The 17,567-nt window shown below is 36.6% G+C and overlaps 1 protein-coding gene across 4 annotated transcripts; it reads left to right on the top strand.

The window, feature by feature from the left end:
* Positions 1 to 195: 195 nt before the first annotated feature.
* LOC112043476 (pyruvate kinase) lies at positions 196 to 17,402 on the top strand. Of its 4 annotated transcripts, none has more exons than XM_024078890.2 (11): positions 196 to 255; positions 6,754 to 6,886; positions 8,044 to 8,267; positions 10,409 to 10,631; positions 11,284 to 11,390; positions 13,294 to 13,440; positions 14,664 to 14,765; positions 15,064 to 15,309; positions 15,450 to 15,672; positions 16,155 to 16,311; positions 17,120 to 17,402. In XM_024078890.2, exons 1-11 carry the CDS (start codon positions 220 to 222, stop codon positions 17,130 to 17,132), a joined length of 1,611 nt encoding a protein of 536 aa, XP_023934658.1. In that variant the 5' UTR covers positions 196 to 219; the 3' UTR covers positions 17,133 to 17,402. The 4 variants fall into 4 exon arrangements, with proteins under 4 accessions (XP_023934658.1, XP_023934659.1, XP_052740494.1 ...); XM_024078891.2 differs by lacking the exon at positions 196 to 255 and adding an exon at positions 655 to 814; XM_052884534.1 differs by lacking the exon at positions 196 to 255 and adding an exon at positions 899 to 1,009.
* The last annotated feature ends 165 nt before the right edge of the window (positions 17,403 to 17,567 follow it).

Raw genomic sequence — 17,567 nt, forward strand, 5'->3', positions numbered from 1 at the left:
CTAACTGCAATAATAAAGATAAGAAAATACTAATCTAATAAAGTAAGTTATATTAACTGATCGCCTGAGGGTAAAGTTTATTGACAACTGATACAGATAAGAGCCGATATACCTATATTTATCATCTGAAACGGTCGAATGGGACAAATCATCTAAAAGCTAATTTGCTGTTGATATTACGAGACGTGTTTATTTTATCTGAAAGTGTTACCTATCAAAATGAAGGCAATTGAATCAAGAAATAGAAAATTGAGAGTGAGTATGTTTATTGTCTAATTTACTTATATTAAAATATCAACCATAATGTATGAATATATAGGTAATAATGTACATGCAATATTATTTGTTCTCATATAGATGTATACTATTGTGCCTTAAACGTACTTAAGTACTATAATCTATATCTATGGTTAGTGTTTTTAATAACAAAACAACCAACAAGCTTAGAACAAACCTACCACGGACGGCTCTAAAGAAATATACTAACATAAAATACGTGTCGTATTATTTATTAACTATTAATATACCTACCTATGATGGAAATTTGTATATACTTACTTGGATATTTATTTTATTATCTGTTACGACAATCACAATCACAACAAATCACAATGTGTTAGTGGCGTTGTTGTTGGCTATCTATGGCTAGGCCAAAATCAAAATGACCGCCTTGTAACATTGCAATGACCTCTAAATTCTTCCTTCATTTCATTTCATTGATCATTCACTTGTGAGTTGCTGTCAAACTACTTGGTGACAAACTTTTTTTAATTATTTTTAGTGGCACTTTCATCAAAACACTCAAATGGCATTTGTAAGTAATTAATTATTAGTGTAACTTAGACTTACTGATATATCTATGTAGTTAAATATTTTTTAAAGAAAGTAGTAGGTAGGTTATACTACGAATCTTACTGTACTTCCATTTGCCGGTACCTACATTTTATGTAGTAAAAATGCGTTTTACTAAAAATAACTAGTTTCATTGTCTTAATTCAGTGTCAAGGATGTAAGTAACTTTTATTTAATGTATATAAATAACCAAGCAAAGTCAAGAAAACTTTACAGGTGCACTGTTCAAAGTTGTTTTTTTCCATTCAAGTATTTTTACAAAATTACTACCCAGTGAAAAAGATTTGATTTATTGAATGCAAGAATCCATTAATTGATGCAGTCGATTTTTCTGATACTAAATACTAGGTAATTGCTGTAAGTACATAATGATTAGGTAGTAACTAACTCTAGTATAACTGAAAAAAAAAAAACAATATTCGTTTATTTCAAGTAGGTAGGCTAAGTTTACAAGCACTTTTAAAATGCTAAATTTGTAACTTATGATTTGCCTTTCCACTCTTGATAGTAGCTAATTGCTGTTGCATACTCATATAACTAAAATGTGTAAGATCAGGGCGGTTAATTTGTACAGTATTATCTTTTTAGACAAAATAAGGTGGAGAAAAATTCAATATAAGTATGTTTCCCATAGAAAATGTAATAAATAAGCCCCTTCAAATTGGCCATCCTAATCTTACTACTCTGCTGTGCCCCAGCAAAACACTGTATCTTAATACATAAATTGTTGTGAAATTGCAGTTTCTTGTTTTGAATTCCAATGCTATCATCTTCTTCTTTCCTGGGAATTTTCTGCACTTAGCCACTAAAGGTTGGCTGTTGTAGGTCGGTCCATTTTGTGTTGGTCCCCACTCGAGCCAACCGAGCTCGTACTAATGGAGTGTTGCTGATCCCCCTACTATTTGCTCTATTGCTTGTATACTATTAATGCATTTCTCAGGATTTTTAAAAAAATATTTAAATATGTAACCATGTGTGTGGAACTCATTAATAGAAATTAAACAAAACGCTGTATCTGAAGATACAGTGTAATCATGGCACATCAGTTCTATTTATTTGTACTTGTTTCAGGTCAGATAGACTGACATATGACAGTTAGGGGCCATACAAAGTTTTACTTGTTTTTGAAATGAGAATTTAGCAACCTACATAGTAATCGAACTGAACTTAAATCTGAGAGGGTATTTGATTGATATCTGCCAATTGAATTTGTTGGATCCACCCCTGCAATTATTTGGAGTGTAACAGAGAATATTGATTGTTTAAAAAATCATGAACCATTTTTTGTAACATTTCTACCTAATTATGTTGAAAATAGTGAACTTTAAATTACAGAATATTCTTTTTTTATTAAGCTTAATTTTTCAATAAAACATTAGTGGAGAATTTTTTTGAAATGAATTTACTTCTAAATTATACTAACAAATTACTGTGCTTAAAACATTTTTAAGCAGTAATTTTAACATTGTTGTATAACCCAACACTTTTATTTATGTAAAGTCAAGACCTCACTCCATCTCTAGTTTTCATGAAACAGAAACAGAGATGAAAAAATACTTCTTTTTTCTTTTGAGGCATTGTTGTTCGTTGATAACACTCTCATGATATGCGGGCGACGGGGGAAGGACTGCGCGGATGTGAAGTCGTGCGCGTGGGATATCACTAGCCCCCTCCCGGCCCGCTACGAACGTATTTTCCAAGCTATAGCACCAAAACAAGCGTAGCCTTATATTGTGGGTACTAAGATAGCTAATTTGTCATGTTTTATATGTGTACTACATGTATAATGTATAAATACACTCAGACACTCGAAACACCCACGCTCTTTACACAAAATATTTTCCGGCTTTGGGAATCAAACCCACGGTCGTGGATGCAGAAAGTAGGGTCACTGCGCCACGCGGCCGTCGGAAAAATATTTTATTTTCCGCTGTTAATGTCCCAGAATACCTTTAGCTATTAAAACTTATACCTTATCCATCCTTAAGCTCACTGTGGATTTATTTAACAATACCATAGTGCTTCTATGCATGAAACCAGTTTAAATTTTTAAAATTGGAAATGGGCGGTTAGTGACCCGGAAACCGGAAGTGACGTTCGAAAATGACATTTATTTATTTTTTGAAAAATTTATGAAGTCTGTCACAATCCAGCAGGAAGTGGGAACGAACGCCAAACTTCCATAGTAGCGGGAAAACAAACTCGTCTCGATCAATAAATAGAAAGAAATTGACAATAGTCGTTAGTACGAAGTTTAGCACTGGCATCAGTTTTGGCACCCTTTCAGATGTTTAAAATAGAAATGCAAATTATTGTAACCGTTCTATTCAGAAATTTACGTTGTAGTAATTATTACATGTAAGGGGTCTACTGAAGGGTTGTTCAAAAAGGATTTGGTCCTTGAGATTATTCTTAAGTAGGTTTGATAATTATTTGGGTGCTTCTGTACTCACCCCGCGTGAATTCGATGCGCGCGCCGCCGTTTCTGATTCGGTATCCAATACGCAAGTCTGCGCTTCACTACAGACGAGAGCAGTTTTCCACGCTAAAGGGCAGTTCAAGATCACTAACATTGCAGTCTTTACCGCTTTATTGTAATTGTAAAAAAAAAGTTCACACCACTTTCTGTGTCAATATGGTTTGGCCCACAGTCTACGATGGTAAAACTGAGGTAATTCTTTTCTATTTTCGTACTATAGGTCAATAGTTACGTGCTATTTTGGACTGAGTTATTTGCTTGACCTTCCGTTTTCGTTAATTTATGACCAAAATGCCGGTCTGACATACCGAAAACAGACCTTATTTTTCATGTTTTGTTTTCAAAATATTTACGTATTGCTTTTAAATAATCAAACTATATTTTTAATTTAATAAATAAATTAATTTGTTACGTATTTACAATTTTGTAAAATCTTATTAGGTCGTATGTTAAAGGTATGGTGTAAATATGTACAAAAAAAATTATTAAAAATGTTAGTGTAAATATTTTATAATATTACAATTAATAACATAAACAAACCATTTACCAAAATAAACCAAAATAAAACCATTTTCATAAATCATAAGTGGTCATAAGTCTATTTTCTTCCTGGATATTGTTTGTACATTACAGAAAAGGTAGGATTAGGTATTATATATATACCTTTCATGTAGGATTTACTAAACTTCCTATGATGTCATAGCACTAAACACAGTTACCTATAGGCATTTAGCTCTTTCAGCATTCTATTCTGCAAATGACGTTCAGATATAGTACCTAAATGTTGAACAATTTTCAACTTTAACGCTCTACAATAAAGTACAAAATTGCACTATTTTGCATGTGCATGTGCAACATAATTTGTGTTGCATATGATAGTTATATATCAATACTAATGTTTAATCACGTAGAAAGATAAAACTCAAGTGTACATTAGTAATTATTATGTATAACTTTTATTTATTGTATTGCACTGAGTAGGTATACACTATTTGTTACAGTTATAATAGTTCAATGTCAAATGCATTAGTACTTACCTACGTCGATACTTACTTGCTATTCATTCGTACTGAAAAGCTTTGTTTACATTATGAAACATTACACATTTAATTAAGCATTCGCATCGGAAATACTTGGTTAAAATAAAATCTATACTTAGGGATATATAATAAATCTGCATGAAATATATTTCCATAATAACTACCAGGGGGTGATTAGTGATCGGTACCTACTGATGCCAAAAATGCAATCAGTAAAATTTTTGTCGGTTTGTCTGTATGTTCGTTATAGAAGCCAAAACTACTTGACGGATATTAACGAAACTTGGTACAATTGTTCTTCATACTGGGCAGGTTATAGTATTTTTCATCACGCTACGATCAATAGGAGCAGAGCAGTGAAAGGAAATGTTGGGAAAACGGGAGAAGTTACTCCATTTTTACAGCGATTCGACCTGTATGGGTTGGTTTAAAGAGGTTTAAGGGCGGACAAAGTCCCAAAAAATTTTTTAAGCTTTCGTCGCACGCGGACAAAATCGCGGGCGTCCGCTAGTTGGGTAATAAGATGTGGGTATCTACTTATTAAGTAGTTATGAGGAACATTTTATGTTTATTTTATTTAAATAAACTAATATTTGTCTATTACAGCAAAGGAAATCATAACTTCGACTTCTGACACGACATTGTTGATATGGGTTGATTATTAAAAAATAATTACGAATTAACTAAAAATGCTAACACTGTTTATGTCAGCAGCAATAAATCACGTATGATGTTGAACTTTGTATACAATTTAACACGGCTATTAATTACGAGTAGCAGTGTATTCAATCTATCGACGCTCCCTGAACGCACAGACTCTGACGTGTGTGGTATACCTACATAATAAATTAATATATGCTGAGCGAATAAGCATTAAGCAGACGTTAGGTAACCAAACCCCTCGGTCCTCATCTACACCGCTGCACGGTATGGAAATATTCAGCAACTTCGCCGGTGAAGACGAGGTCCCCGATATCTGGCTCTATCTCTGATCGTGAGATAGAGCCACATATCGTCCCTTTAAGCCGAGGTCCGAGTCTCAGAGAAGACACCCTTAGATAATCGTTCCGCCCATCTGCTTCTGCCTTTGGGCCCCATCAAGCGATGCTTCTGAACACGAGGTTCCTTAGCGACGTCATCCCCTGGTGACGTCGCTAAGGAACCTCGGTAAAAAAGGAACCTATAGAAATTCTGTATATGATGTCAGAGAGGAACGAAATAAACGTGCGCCTATAAATGAATGAATCAAGAATGCAACTGGCCCACTCCATACTCACTCTCATCATTTCACTCTGTCGTCACACCCAGCTCGCGTGTACCACGCAGACGAGTCCTCGCATAGAGGAATTAGAAAAATGGTCTAAGAGCCCTCGTAATGCGATTATAACACCTTTAACTGTCTTTTAGCATGTAAGAGCTAGCGAATGGATTTGTGTTGAGTTTGCATTCAGTACCTAGTGAGTAATCTTGTTCTGCAAAATTACATCTTACTCTCAGTGTTTAGTAGCGTAGTTTAACTGTGTTGCGAATTCGATTCGCATGTTTTCGAGCCACGCAACGCTTGCGTTTCTCATTCGTAGAATTACACTAGGAAGTTATCATTACTTATCTCCAATATTATTTATTTCTTAAATTCTACGAAGGGGATCGATAGTAAAGATTGCGCGGTTTAACCTCGTAGATCTCGTTCCCATTGAGACATCAGGATTGCATGTAAACCTACTCCATAAAATGGTATTGCGTATTTCTTTTTTGGAATGAAGTGTTTCAGCGCCGCTAAAATTGCCTCGGTGACATAAGGACTTAGTTGGCTTAGTTTTTGCGCAAAGCAAGGCTGGCTGTCCGACGCGTCAATATCATCCAAAGACGTTCAGCTCGTCTAAATTTACAAATAATGTGACTATCAAGCGAAAAGAACTGAACGTGTTTGAATTTTGGACCTTTGATATCAGTATACACCCTGAACAGTTTAGCTCTAAGTATATGTACACAGGTAGTATGTACCATACAATATACATATGCATACATTACATGCCATAGGGGTAGACAGACCACGTCTTTCCACTTGCTACTATTCTTGCCTCTCCTTGATCTTCCTTGCTTCTTCCACTGTCATCAACACTTTCATATAATTTCGTCTAGGGTACTCTTGACCTGGCCTTTAATGAGAATGTTCTGGATTTGGTCCAGGAACGTTCGTCTCTGCCTTCCCCTTTTCTGTTCACACTCGCTTTTATAAAATCCTTTTGTTAGGTAGTTCTTTCTTCTTTTCTTTTCTTCTCATCTCTTCATTCATCTTTTCATTCATCATGCATTCCTTTCTCAGCATACTAAGCAGAGCATTATTGTTCAGGCATTGATTGTTCAAATATTCTTTCACAGATGGGGTCAGCAGAGAAACCCGGGATGCAGCTTGCGGCCGCTGACGCGGGCTCGCATCTGCAGCACATGTGTTCCCTGGACATAGACTCCAAGGCCTCCTACGTCCGTCTCTCAGGCATCATCTGTACCATTGGTATGTACATTGTACACCCGAACATCTTTCGTGTCTTAATTACATTTTTTATTGATTTTTTACTATGTTAAAAAAATATATAATTACTAGCTGATGAACGCGACTTCATCCGCCTTTCGACCTCTTTAATGCGGTTCTATGGCAAAATCCTTAGCAGACGTCTAAGAACTGTAAATTACCTCGCTGCTAAATTTCATCTTTGTTCGTTAAGCGACCTAAGGGACCTTTCTTTAGTTCGAACAGACCAGTGGTCAAGCTTCGAGAGTGAATCTTTTCATAACATGCACCGTCTTAAAGATCAACCTAGCCAATTCCAACAGCCAAGCTAAGACAGCTTGACTGTTGGATCAACGGTTCCTTGACTAATTTTATTTTGTTGATTAAATAATGAAACTACATACTACAACTACATAAAACGACCTGTAGATCAACAATTCGATGATTCACATGATACGGCGATAATATCTTATTACATAGGTATTCAGGGACACTAATCTTACCATAAAGTAATACATTAGGATTAAGTGTGAAATCTTGAAACACAATCTGCTTGGAACCTGGTTATTGTTCCCACAAGTGGTTATTAAATGCTGACAACTTGGTTACCAAATACAAGTTCATGAAAATAAGACAATTTAACTTTTGATAAATACCTAGCTTAGTTGTAAACCATTTCTTTAATGCAGGCTTATAGATCCTTTACTGTTAAGTCAAATAACCGACAATGCGAGAATAGAGAGTGTGTCTACATTTGAGCATAACTTGTGACTTCATCTTCTTCGTAAATAGTTACTGGCCTAGGATGATCTTAGCCCAAATTTAGGAAATTTAATTTAGGCTAAAATCAAAAATTGCACATCTGAAAGTAACAATTATAGAGTCAAGCATTATCGCGTGGTCTGTCTCCAAATACGTTTTAGGGGAGAGAATGCCATCTGCCTAGCTGCCTGCAGAACTTAACTTAAAATAGTGTGTTGATGATGATTATTTATTTATCCTTTTTTAACAATGTTATTAATATAATACAAAACACTATGAAAAATTTATAAAAAAAACAACAACCCTCCAGCTGCGGGATAGTCGCTGCCTTCTATATCCGACCCTTGATCACAGTTAAGCGAAAGCTTCTTAAGAGTGTGTTGATGTTTTGTCTACAGGGCCTGCCTCCCGTGACGTAGCCATGCTAGAGAAGATGATGGAGACCGGCATGAACGTCGCGCGAATGAACTTCTCCCACGGCTCGCACGAATATCACGCTGAGACCATCCGCAACTGCCGTGAGGCTGAGAAGAACTACAGCGCTAAACTCGGCATTCCATTCTCTCTGGCCATCGCTTTGGACACTAAGGGACCGGAGATCAGAACAGGTCTTCTTGAAGGGGTAAGTCCTGGCATATAGAAATGTACTTCTTCGTGATGCGTCGAATATTCTGTGCATTATTTTCTTGAGGGGGTAAGTCTGGTATAAATGACGCGTGAATAAACTACTTCGTGAGGCGAAAAATATTGCTTTCTCTTTGCGTGTTATTCCTGACGAGCTGACGCCGCACGGTTTACCCGCGCGGTTTTACCCGCGTGGTTCCCGTTCCCGTAGGAAAACGGGGATAATATATAGCCTATAGCCTTCCTCGGTAAATGGGCTATCTAACACTGAAAGAATTTTTCAAATCGGCCCAGTAGTTCCTGAGATTAGCGCGTTCAATCAAACAAACAAACTCTTCAGCTTTATACAGGAAGAAATTTTTTTTAGTGCGGATATTTTTATATTTTGTACATAAACAAAATTTAATGATCACGTATTTTTTCTTTTTTTTTTTAACTCAAAAATAACAAAATTATCGTTAGCTAAAGTTATTTACTTTTGAACAGAATTTTAGGGTCACCCTATTGTGCGTTTATTTTATTTTCGTTTGATACCTAAAGGACGTCAGCAGATCACTTTTAAGCTGAATATATCTTGTTTAGTAATAATATGTACATTATTTTGTTATTTTAGAGACATAAATAAAAAAAAAAATTACATTAAATGTATCGAACTGTTTGTAGATTTATATTCTATTAATGATACAGAACCACGAAAAAAAATATCCGCACTAAAGACCGAATCACCCTGTATATTTTATATACCTCATTACTGAGGGTGGTGACCCATATCGAGGTCGCGCCATGTGGCTCGGCTTGTACCACTTGTAGCCCTGTGGCGACTTGTAGAGCTTTGTGTACATTTGTACGAGAGTGGTGCGGATTTGATCTGACCAACACATCGGGCTACGTCCTCGAGGTATCTTTCCTTCCACTTTACAAGTTTCTCTAAACTATCTCCTCTCCTGGCAATGTGACCGAAGTACTCGAGGATCCTCTGAAGACAGGTGGTGGAAAAATCAGAACAGAGCTACTTCAGTGACTAAGTGATTATATTATAGTGGCTTTATATTTGAAATTTTCGCAAGGCAAAGAAGATTTTAGTGCTAAACTCTGCATTACCGTCTCTCTGGCTATTGCTTAGGCACAACTAAGCTAACCAAACCAAACCACAACTGAAGAGGTACCAATTTTATTTTTAATGCGAGTACCTAATCAGAATAGTGGTACAGGTAGGTGTTTGTATATATCGCACGGCACAGATCTTGAGACGTATTTTAAATATGCAGATTCATATCTATTAACAATACCATATTATTCGTACAATGCAATTCATATTCCATATATGGCGCATAATATTAAACGTATCTTTATTTACTTCTAAACGGCAGACATTGTCAATAGCTTTGCCAAAACGTTATAATTTCCATTGTTTGAGGAAACATATGTTTAAATACAGCTGGTGGATATATTTTAATTTTGGGTTCACTGATGAATCTGAAACTACTAATGTCATTGTCTTCATAAATATATAGGTCATAGATGATACATTACATATAGGTATTAATATGGCTATTGTTCAATATCAGATGAAATAGGGAAGGAGGAGAGTCGAAAAACACACTTTTTCATTTTTCATTTTCAGTGAAGTGCCAGTTACAATATCTCATCGATATCGACAGTCTTACAACTACGAATACGTATTTTAAAATGATGCAAGGATAGATAAAGGCGTGTGTTACATGGATAGTCGGAATTATTTGAATTACTCTGTATGAAAACTTTTTTTTTTAGTTAAAAAAAAAATTGTTATGCAGTTCGTCTCCCTTAAGTGGACTTGTCAAAATGTAAGTGGAAAGGTGAAAATAAAAAAAAAACAACACGACGACTGTGAGACGCTTTCGTTTTGTTTTTTTTTTTAATATTGCGATATGGGTATCAAATTCAAGGGCTCATCAAGAGGATTATAAAATGGTATATCATGGCGATGTTAAAAAAACGTACAATAAGGAAAACGTTATGTATTTATCGCTATGCAAAATACGCGAGGCGGATGACTAGGTGCAAGCAGGTTAGGCCGTCGAGTTTTTTTATTATTGATTATTTGTATTTATTCTTTCATATTTTGAGATTGTGTACAAGAAAGATTTTCTTTATCAGGGTGGTTCTGCTGAAGTGGAGCTGAAGAAAGGCGAGACCATCAAGCTGTCCACCGACCCGGCGTACGCCGAGTCCGGGAACGTGAGCGTCGTGTTCGTGGACTACAAGAACATCACCAACGTGGTGAAGCCGGGCAACCGCATCTTCATCGACGACGGGCTCATATCCATCATCTGCCAGTCCGTCACCGCGGACACGTTGGTCTGCAATATTGAGAATGGAGGTACATACTTGTTACAATCATCATCATCATCATCATCTTCATCAGCATCATCATCATCATCATCATCATCATCATCATCATCATCATCATCATCATCATCATCATCATGTAAATCGTCATCTTCATCATCGTCATCATCATCAGCATTGTCATCTTCATCGTCATCATCATCATCATCATCATCATCATCATCATCATCATCATCATCATCATCATCATCATCATCATCATCATCATCATCATCATCATCATCATTATCATCATTATTATTATATATTAGAAGAACTACCACTGTTGGACTTGGGCCTCTTGCATGGACTTCCAAACAAAATGGAGCCGCCAGCACGTGAGGGTGTTACATATTTTTTACAAAAATCATCTTGAAGATTAATTTTAGCAGAAATATCCTGACACAAGTATCAAGAAAATTGCTGTGATAATATATGCCTGGATAAACACATAAGTAGTATTTTTTTCTCGGTATTAAGTAAATGTCAAAGGGTACAGGTGGTATTCAATAAAGATAAATCTATATCTTCTATTAAAAAAAAATAAAGAATAATAATGAAAAATAGTCTTAAAAGTAATTAGTTTTCCTCATTTAATACTTTGTTATTACTATTATTTTTATGGTTTGTTTGTATTTCATCAGGTATGCTGGGATCAAGGAAGGGTGTAAACTTGCCGGGGCTGCCGGTGGACCTGCCCGCCGTCTCTGAGAAAGACAAGTCGGACTTGCTATTTGGTGTTGAACAAGGCGTAAGTACAACCCAAAAAAGTACCAAAAAATGTACAAATGATCAGGGTAGCTACCGCCGTATCTGTGATACGGGGCCCCCGGACAACAGGGGCCCCTTACGTGCTTTGATTTTAGCAAAATTAAGTAAAATGTCACTGAATCTGGTGCTTCCAAAAAAACATATAAATTGCCTCTAGAGTTTCACTTCAGGAACGAACAACAGGACAAAAGATAAACAAAATTTATTTTCTCCTGGTTTTCAGAAACAGCCTATACTTAGGTTAGGTTACTTTTATATTTATTTAGAGCAAGCATTATTTGTTTCTTTTTTGAAAATTTTTTACCCATCAGTGGGCCCCCCAATTAATAGGTAAAGGTACAGAATAATTTGTGTGAACTAAACACAACAACCCTCACTAATATTTCTCTCCTTACAAACATACACAGTAGCGTACACTTCATAATGCAAAAAATATTTTTGATGGGAGGCTTCGGCCGTGGCTAGTTTCCACCCTACCGACAAAGACGTACCGCCAAGCGATTTAGCGTTCCGGTACGATGTCGTGTAGAAACCGTAAGGAGTGCGGATTTTCATCCTACTCTAACAAGTTAGCCCGCTTCCATCTTAGATTGCATCATCACTTACCATCAGGTGAGATTGTAGTCAAGGGCTAACTTGTAAAGAATAAAAGAAAAAAATGCATTGCTTAACCTGAGGACTCATTATGAACCTGACCTGTGTATAATGGTGTATGAGTTTTCATTTTTTACTTTTAATGACTACCCTACTTAAAAACCTTGTGCACATCATCGGAAATATGTACTCATATACAATTTTGAACTTGGACAGACTTTAAGAAGTGTGCATTCTTTCACTGGGTTTTTATAAAATTTTCTTAAGCTCACACTCGTGTCTGCTATCTATAACATGGCCAGAATTTCCAAGATGACGTCATTTATTGTGAGGTAAAAAAATGAATGGTAGCCGATATTATCATGGCAGCGCAAATCTGTAATATATACTAATAAAAAAAATAGATAAAACCTGTCATAGATATCATATCTGTCATATAAAAAAGTAATCAACATGGATACCGGTACAATTACAACAATGTGCTGTATAAAACAAACACAGATTAGCGATATCAGCACGATAGAGCGTGGGAGAGTCGCCAGAACCACGTGCTAGCGGCATGTATAACCGATAACTTTAAAACTACCAACAAACATACTACAAGTTACTGTCCGGCCGCTCAGAGATTGCGTTTCTGACACCTGTCAATGATAGAGATACACGTACGGAACACGACATTGTCGTAGCCGTTCCGAATACAAGATTCAAAAACGAATACATTTTGGTGTCACTACGACATGAAGCGTCACATCAGTAATTTTCAATATTAATTCAAGAAAAATGGCGTCTTTTGGTTTTAAATATTTTAAAAATTGTTTACAAAAATTAAAGATATAAGTATTTTTAAACAATATTTATGATTACACATTGCTAATTTTTCCGTAACGTTTAAGAAAAATTGGATCTTTGAATCTTGATTGCAGTGGCTTAAATTGAAAAAAAACTGATTCAAAAGGGAAAAATTTGAAAAATCTAAAAAATAAATATAACTTGGTCACCCTAGGTAGTTTGTCAACTATTCAAATTAGTTTTTGGATAATTAGGTGGTGTATCTACCACTTGCATTTAATATGTTAATTGTATAATGCTTTATTATAGCTTGCCAAATTCGTTCATAACACTCCCGATGGTCCACAGGGGACGGGTAGACGGTAGAGATGACAGGTAAACCTACAACTGATGCACCCCACTTCCAGCCTCTGCATCGCGCAGTCCTTCCCTCCCCGTCGCCCGCTTATCAAGGGAGTGTCTTCAAAGAACTTGCCAAGCTATAATTATGCTTTCTGCAGGTGGATATGATCTTCGCGTCGTTCATCCGCAACGGCGCGGCGCTGACGGAGATCCGCGGCATCCTCGGGGAGAAGGGCAAAAACATCAAGATCATCTCCAAGATCGAGAACCACCAGGGCATGGTCAACCTCGACGAGATCATTGCGGTATGCTCCTATATTTTCTTATTATAATTGGCTAATGTTTCAGTTTCTCGATGATAGCTTATTGATTACTTGCGTAACTGTACTAGCCAAGGGGGTGACATTGCCACGTAGAGTAGGGGTAGGGAAGAAGTATAGCGTGACCAGTTGACGACGACACAGTGGAGTTTTAGTTGGTTGAAGTCCGACATAACCGCCTCGCGGCGAGAAGGTATCCATGAGCATTTCCCCTGAAAAAACAGGGATACAATATAGCCTATGCCACAAATAACGTGAATTTCTAGTGGTAATAGGATTTACAAAACTGGTTCAGTAGATTCAGAGATTACCTCTTTTAATAATAGACTAAATAAAGTATAAAATAAAATCTACTATATGCATAAAAATAAGTCTGGTTTTCCTTCCTGACGCTATAATTCCAGAACGCACGAACCGATATCCACGGTTTTGCATTCGTTGGAAATGTCTCGGGCTCCGTGAGATTTATAGCAAAGAAAATTTAGGAAAAGGTAGGGTAGGGGGTAGAGGTAGAGTTGGGTAGGGGTAGTTGAAAGTTTACATCGCGGGCGTTCGCTAATTGGGCCAACGTGGTGGACTATTCGCCTATACCTTTTAATTCTAAGAGGAGACTCGAGCTCAACAGTGAGCCGAATATGGGTCACGATCAGACAGTAGCTAGTTTGCACCGGTTTGTATTTTCAAACCATTAAGGCTTGTTACTGAAATGCGGATGTCGTCAATTTGCAAAGTAATTGGGTCATGTTATGTTACAATACTTCGAGTTTGACCCCTTATTCAATTCAATTTGCTCAACTGGGATCACCATGTCAAGTAATTTTTGGATTGGAAATAAACAATTCTTTGACCAAATTTAAAATAACGTATGTCAAAATAACATTCGTTGTTAGGTAATAAATGATATCTTCATGTCGGTTGATATACTTGTTTAGCAAGTTAAAAGATTTAATACCTTTTTTTATGAAGTCGATAAAAGGTAACGGACGGACGGACCAGCACGTTTATTATAATATTAGTGTGGAAAATCCAATGCCACTGCCAATCCGCATTGGGCCAGCGTGGTGAACTATTGGCCTAACCCCTCACATTCAGATAGTTATTTCAGATTCAGATAATTAACCCATACTTATAATGATAATAATGACTAATAATACAAGATCATAAGACTTTTCATACTGACACTCTAACAATGTATGTTTAAATTTCAGGAATCCGACGGTATCATGGTCGCTCGCGGTGACCTTGGCATTGAGATCCCACCAGAGAAAGTGTTCCTTGCACAGAAAACAATGATTGCTAGGTGCAACAGGGTAACTATATTATCATGGATTTTTATACAAACTTCGTTATTTTTTCTAACATGGAACTCTAGTTCAAGATATATATCTGGAGTAACAAATTCATATCTACTAGCATAATCCAAATCCAAGTACATTTCGTATTAGTCTATGGAATGGGATAAACATACACATACAATTTCATAAGTGTAGTATTTTTGTATATGAATGGCCAGTGCTTAACCTAGACTTGTTTAGAATTTTAATTAAGTCCCGCAATAGTAATCGGTTCATAATGATAATGAATGAATAACTGAATGTTTTCTAACAGGTGGGCAAACCAGTAATTTGCGCGACACAAATGTTGGAATCCATGGTGAAGAAACCTCGTCCGACGCGCGCGGAAACGTCCGACGTGGCCAACGCTATCCTAGATGGAGCCGACTGTGTTATGTTGTCCGGTGAAACTGCCAAAGGGGACTACCCTCTGGAATGTGTTCTGACAATGGCCAACATTTGCAAGGAAGCGGAGGCCGCTATCTGGCATAAGCAGCTGTTCATTGACCTTAGCTCTCAGGTAAAGCCAATACAATGAAAAAAAATACATCGAATGATTGTCAGCATTGTCGGCACTAAGGCCACACGAGTAAAACTTGCGGTAGTTCTTGTTTAGATGTAGATGGCAACAGCTGAGACGAAAAGTTGTATTTATTATAGGAAAAATTGCCGATCGAGTCCGCGCAGTCGGTAGCCATCGCGTCCGTGGAAGCGTCCACCAAATGCATGGCGTCGGCCATAGTGGTGATCACCACGAGCGGGCGATCCGCGCACCTGCTCAGCAAGTACCGGCCGCGCTGCCCCATCATCGCTGTCACGCGCGTGCCGCAGACCGCGCGGCTGGCCCATCTCTACCGCGGCGTGCTGCCCATCGTGTACCAGGGTGAGCTTCTGATAATGCTAGTAATATCTAAGAGTACAAAAAAAAAAACAATATTAATACCACGATAATGATAATAATCTCTAATAGTACCACGATAATGCTAGTAACTAACTAATAGTAGAAAAAAAACGATTGTGTTGTAGACCACACAACTGCAGTGAAACTTCTTTCAAAAATAAAAAAAACAGCGCCATCTATGAGTCCTAGTCATCTGCAGTGCAACAGATTCTTGAAATGTAGGTACAATATGGGATTGTTTCAAAGTTCTCTAAAAACGCCATCTACTGGTAGTTTAAAATAACAAACTATGTTTTAATATGCATGTAGATGGCAGCACGCATCTTAAAGCCTTATCGACTCATTCTCCACTTTACTTCCTAAGTCAAGCTGAATAAAGAAGCTTAAAAGAAGTTTTACTTCAAAATATGCTTAAACAACTTAATTATTATCGGCATTATTATAATATATCCGTTTCCCAATAGAGTCAGTAGCCAGCGACTGGCTGAAGGACGTGGACAACCGCGTGCAGTACGGGCTGAAGTTCGGGCGCGCCCGCGGGTTCATCAACACGGGCGACCACGTGGTCGTCGTCACCGGCTGGAGACAGGGCTCCGGGTTCACCAACACCATGCGTATTATGTAAGACTAGTAGAGTTTTTTTTATTGAGAAATAATACAATTAATAACTTAATCTAACACATCCTATCCATATAATTATAAAAATCATGCCCACTTAGAATGGTAGCAAAAGAATACAGGCTGCATTTCCGCACTGGACAGCCAGGCTTTTGAGCAAAAAATGAACCAGCCCTTCTGTCACCAGTACATTTCACCACGGCCTGTGGTGAAATTAAATGAATTAAATTGTAATTTAAAATCGTTAAATTTAAGTAGAGGATTATTGTAACATCAAATGCGAATCCATATCTGTCTTCTGCTGAACCAATTGATGAATTTTGCTATAGAGAGATAAATTGAGCCTTGGAGCATTTAGTATTTGGTGAACTTTATATAAATAGAAAGGTTGAACCGGGTCAAAAGTTTGTAGGAAGAATGTCCTTCTTTTTTTAAAGGTCTATTTTTATGAAAATTGTGCATAAACCACGAGATAAATATAAAACGCAAAAATATGATCCATGAATTTTTGAAATTACACTTGTAAAGGGATGAAATGGTTGGAAATAGAGTGACCAACCATTTTTAAGATGTATTTATTAAAAATAGTATATACTACGATAGATAGTAGTTGTAATAGATAGTATAGTTTTTTTCAAATAACTCAACAGGTTAAATAGGGCTTGTAATTTTTTTTACATAATTGGTATATTGACCATCGCTAAAATGTAAATTGTAATGTGGTTAAAGAGGGGATGAAAGCATACACTGATTTCACAAAATATCGACGGCTTTCGTTTGTGTTTATTAATTGATTATTTTATTTTTTCAGCCAAGTGGAATAAGATAAACAAAGGAGAAGAACAAGAATATATCAAGAAAGTATTAGTGCAAAGAGCAGTGGTGAATATGTACAAGATTGACACCTTAGTAGTCACTGCCAGTGATACATGATATTTAATTATGTTGTATAAATGTAATTGTATCAATAAGCTGATAATTATCTCAAAATTCTACATTTAGTACTTAGGATATTTATTTATGCATATTGTTTAGAGAAGAAGTATATTTATTACATTGTAAGATGTGATTGGATTAAATTCTTATAACTGGTATTTTGATTTATTTTTCTACATAAAATATTAAAAATTAGTTTAGAGATGTCAGTGTGATGTTAGATTAGATGTCAAGAGCAGACTTCCACTCTCCTTTCCCCTATAAATTAATTAACTCTTTGCTCCTTTCCTTCTTTCCGCTTTGAATCAGCATGGTGAAACCCA

The sequence above is a fragment of the Bicyclus anynana genome, chromosome 12 (assembly GCF_947172395.1).
Source record: "Bicyclus anynana chromosome 12, ilBicAnyn1.1, whole genome shotgun sequence".
NCBI classification, from domain to species: domain Eukaryota; kingdom Metazoa; phylum Arthropoda; class Insecta; order Lepidoptera; family Nymphalidae; genus Bicyclus; species Bicyclus anynana.

Excerpts from the sequence above, each read along its gene's own strand:
- LOC112043476 (XM_052884532.1), top strand. The coding sequence starts at position 3,320 with ATGCGCGCGCCGCCGTTTCTGATTCGGTATCCAATACGCAAGTCTGCG. Across the intron at positions 10,632-11,283 it reads CTGCAATATTGAGAATGGAG|GTATGCTGGGATCAAGGAAG; the intron begins GTACATACTTGT and ends GTATTTCATCAG. Across the intron at positions 15,673-16,154 it reads GCTGCCCATCGTGTACCAGG|AGTCAGTAGCCAGCGACTGG; the intron begins GTGAGCTTCTGA and ends GTTTCCCAATAG.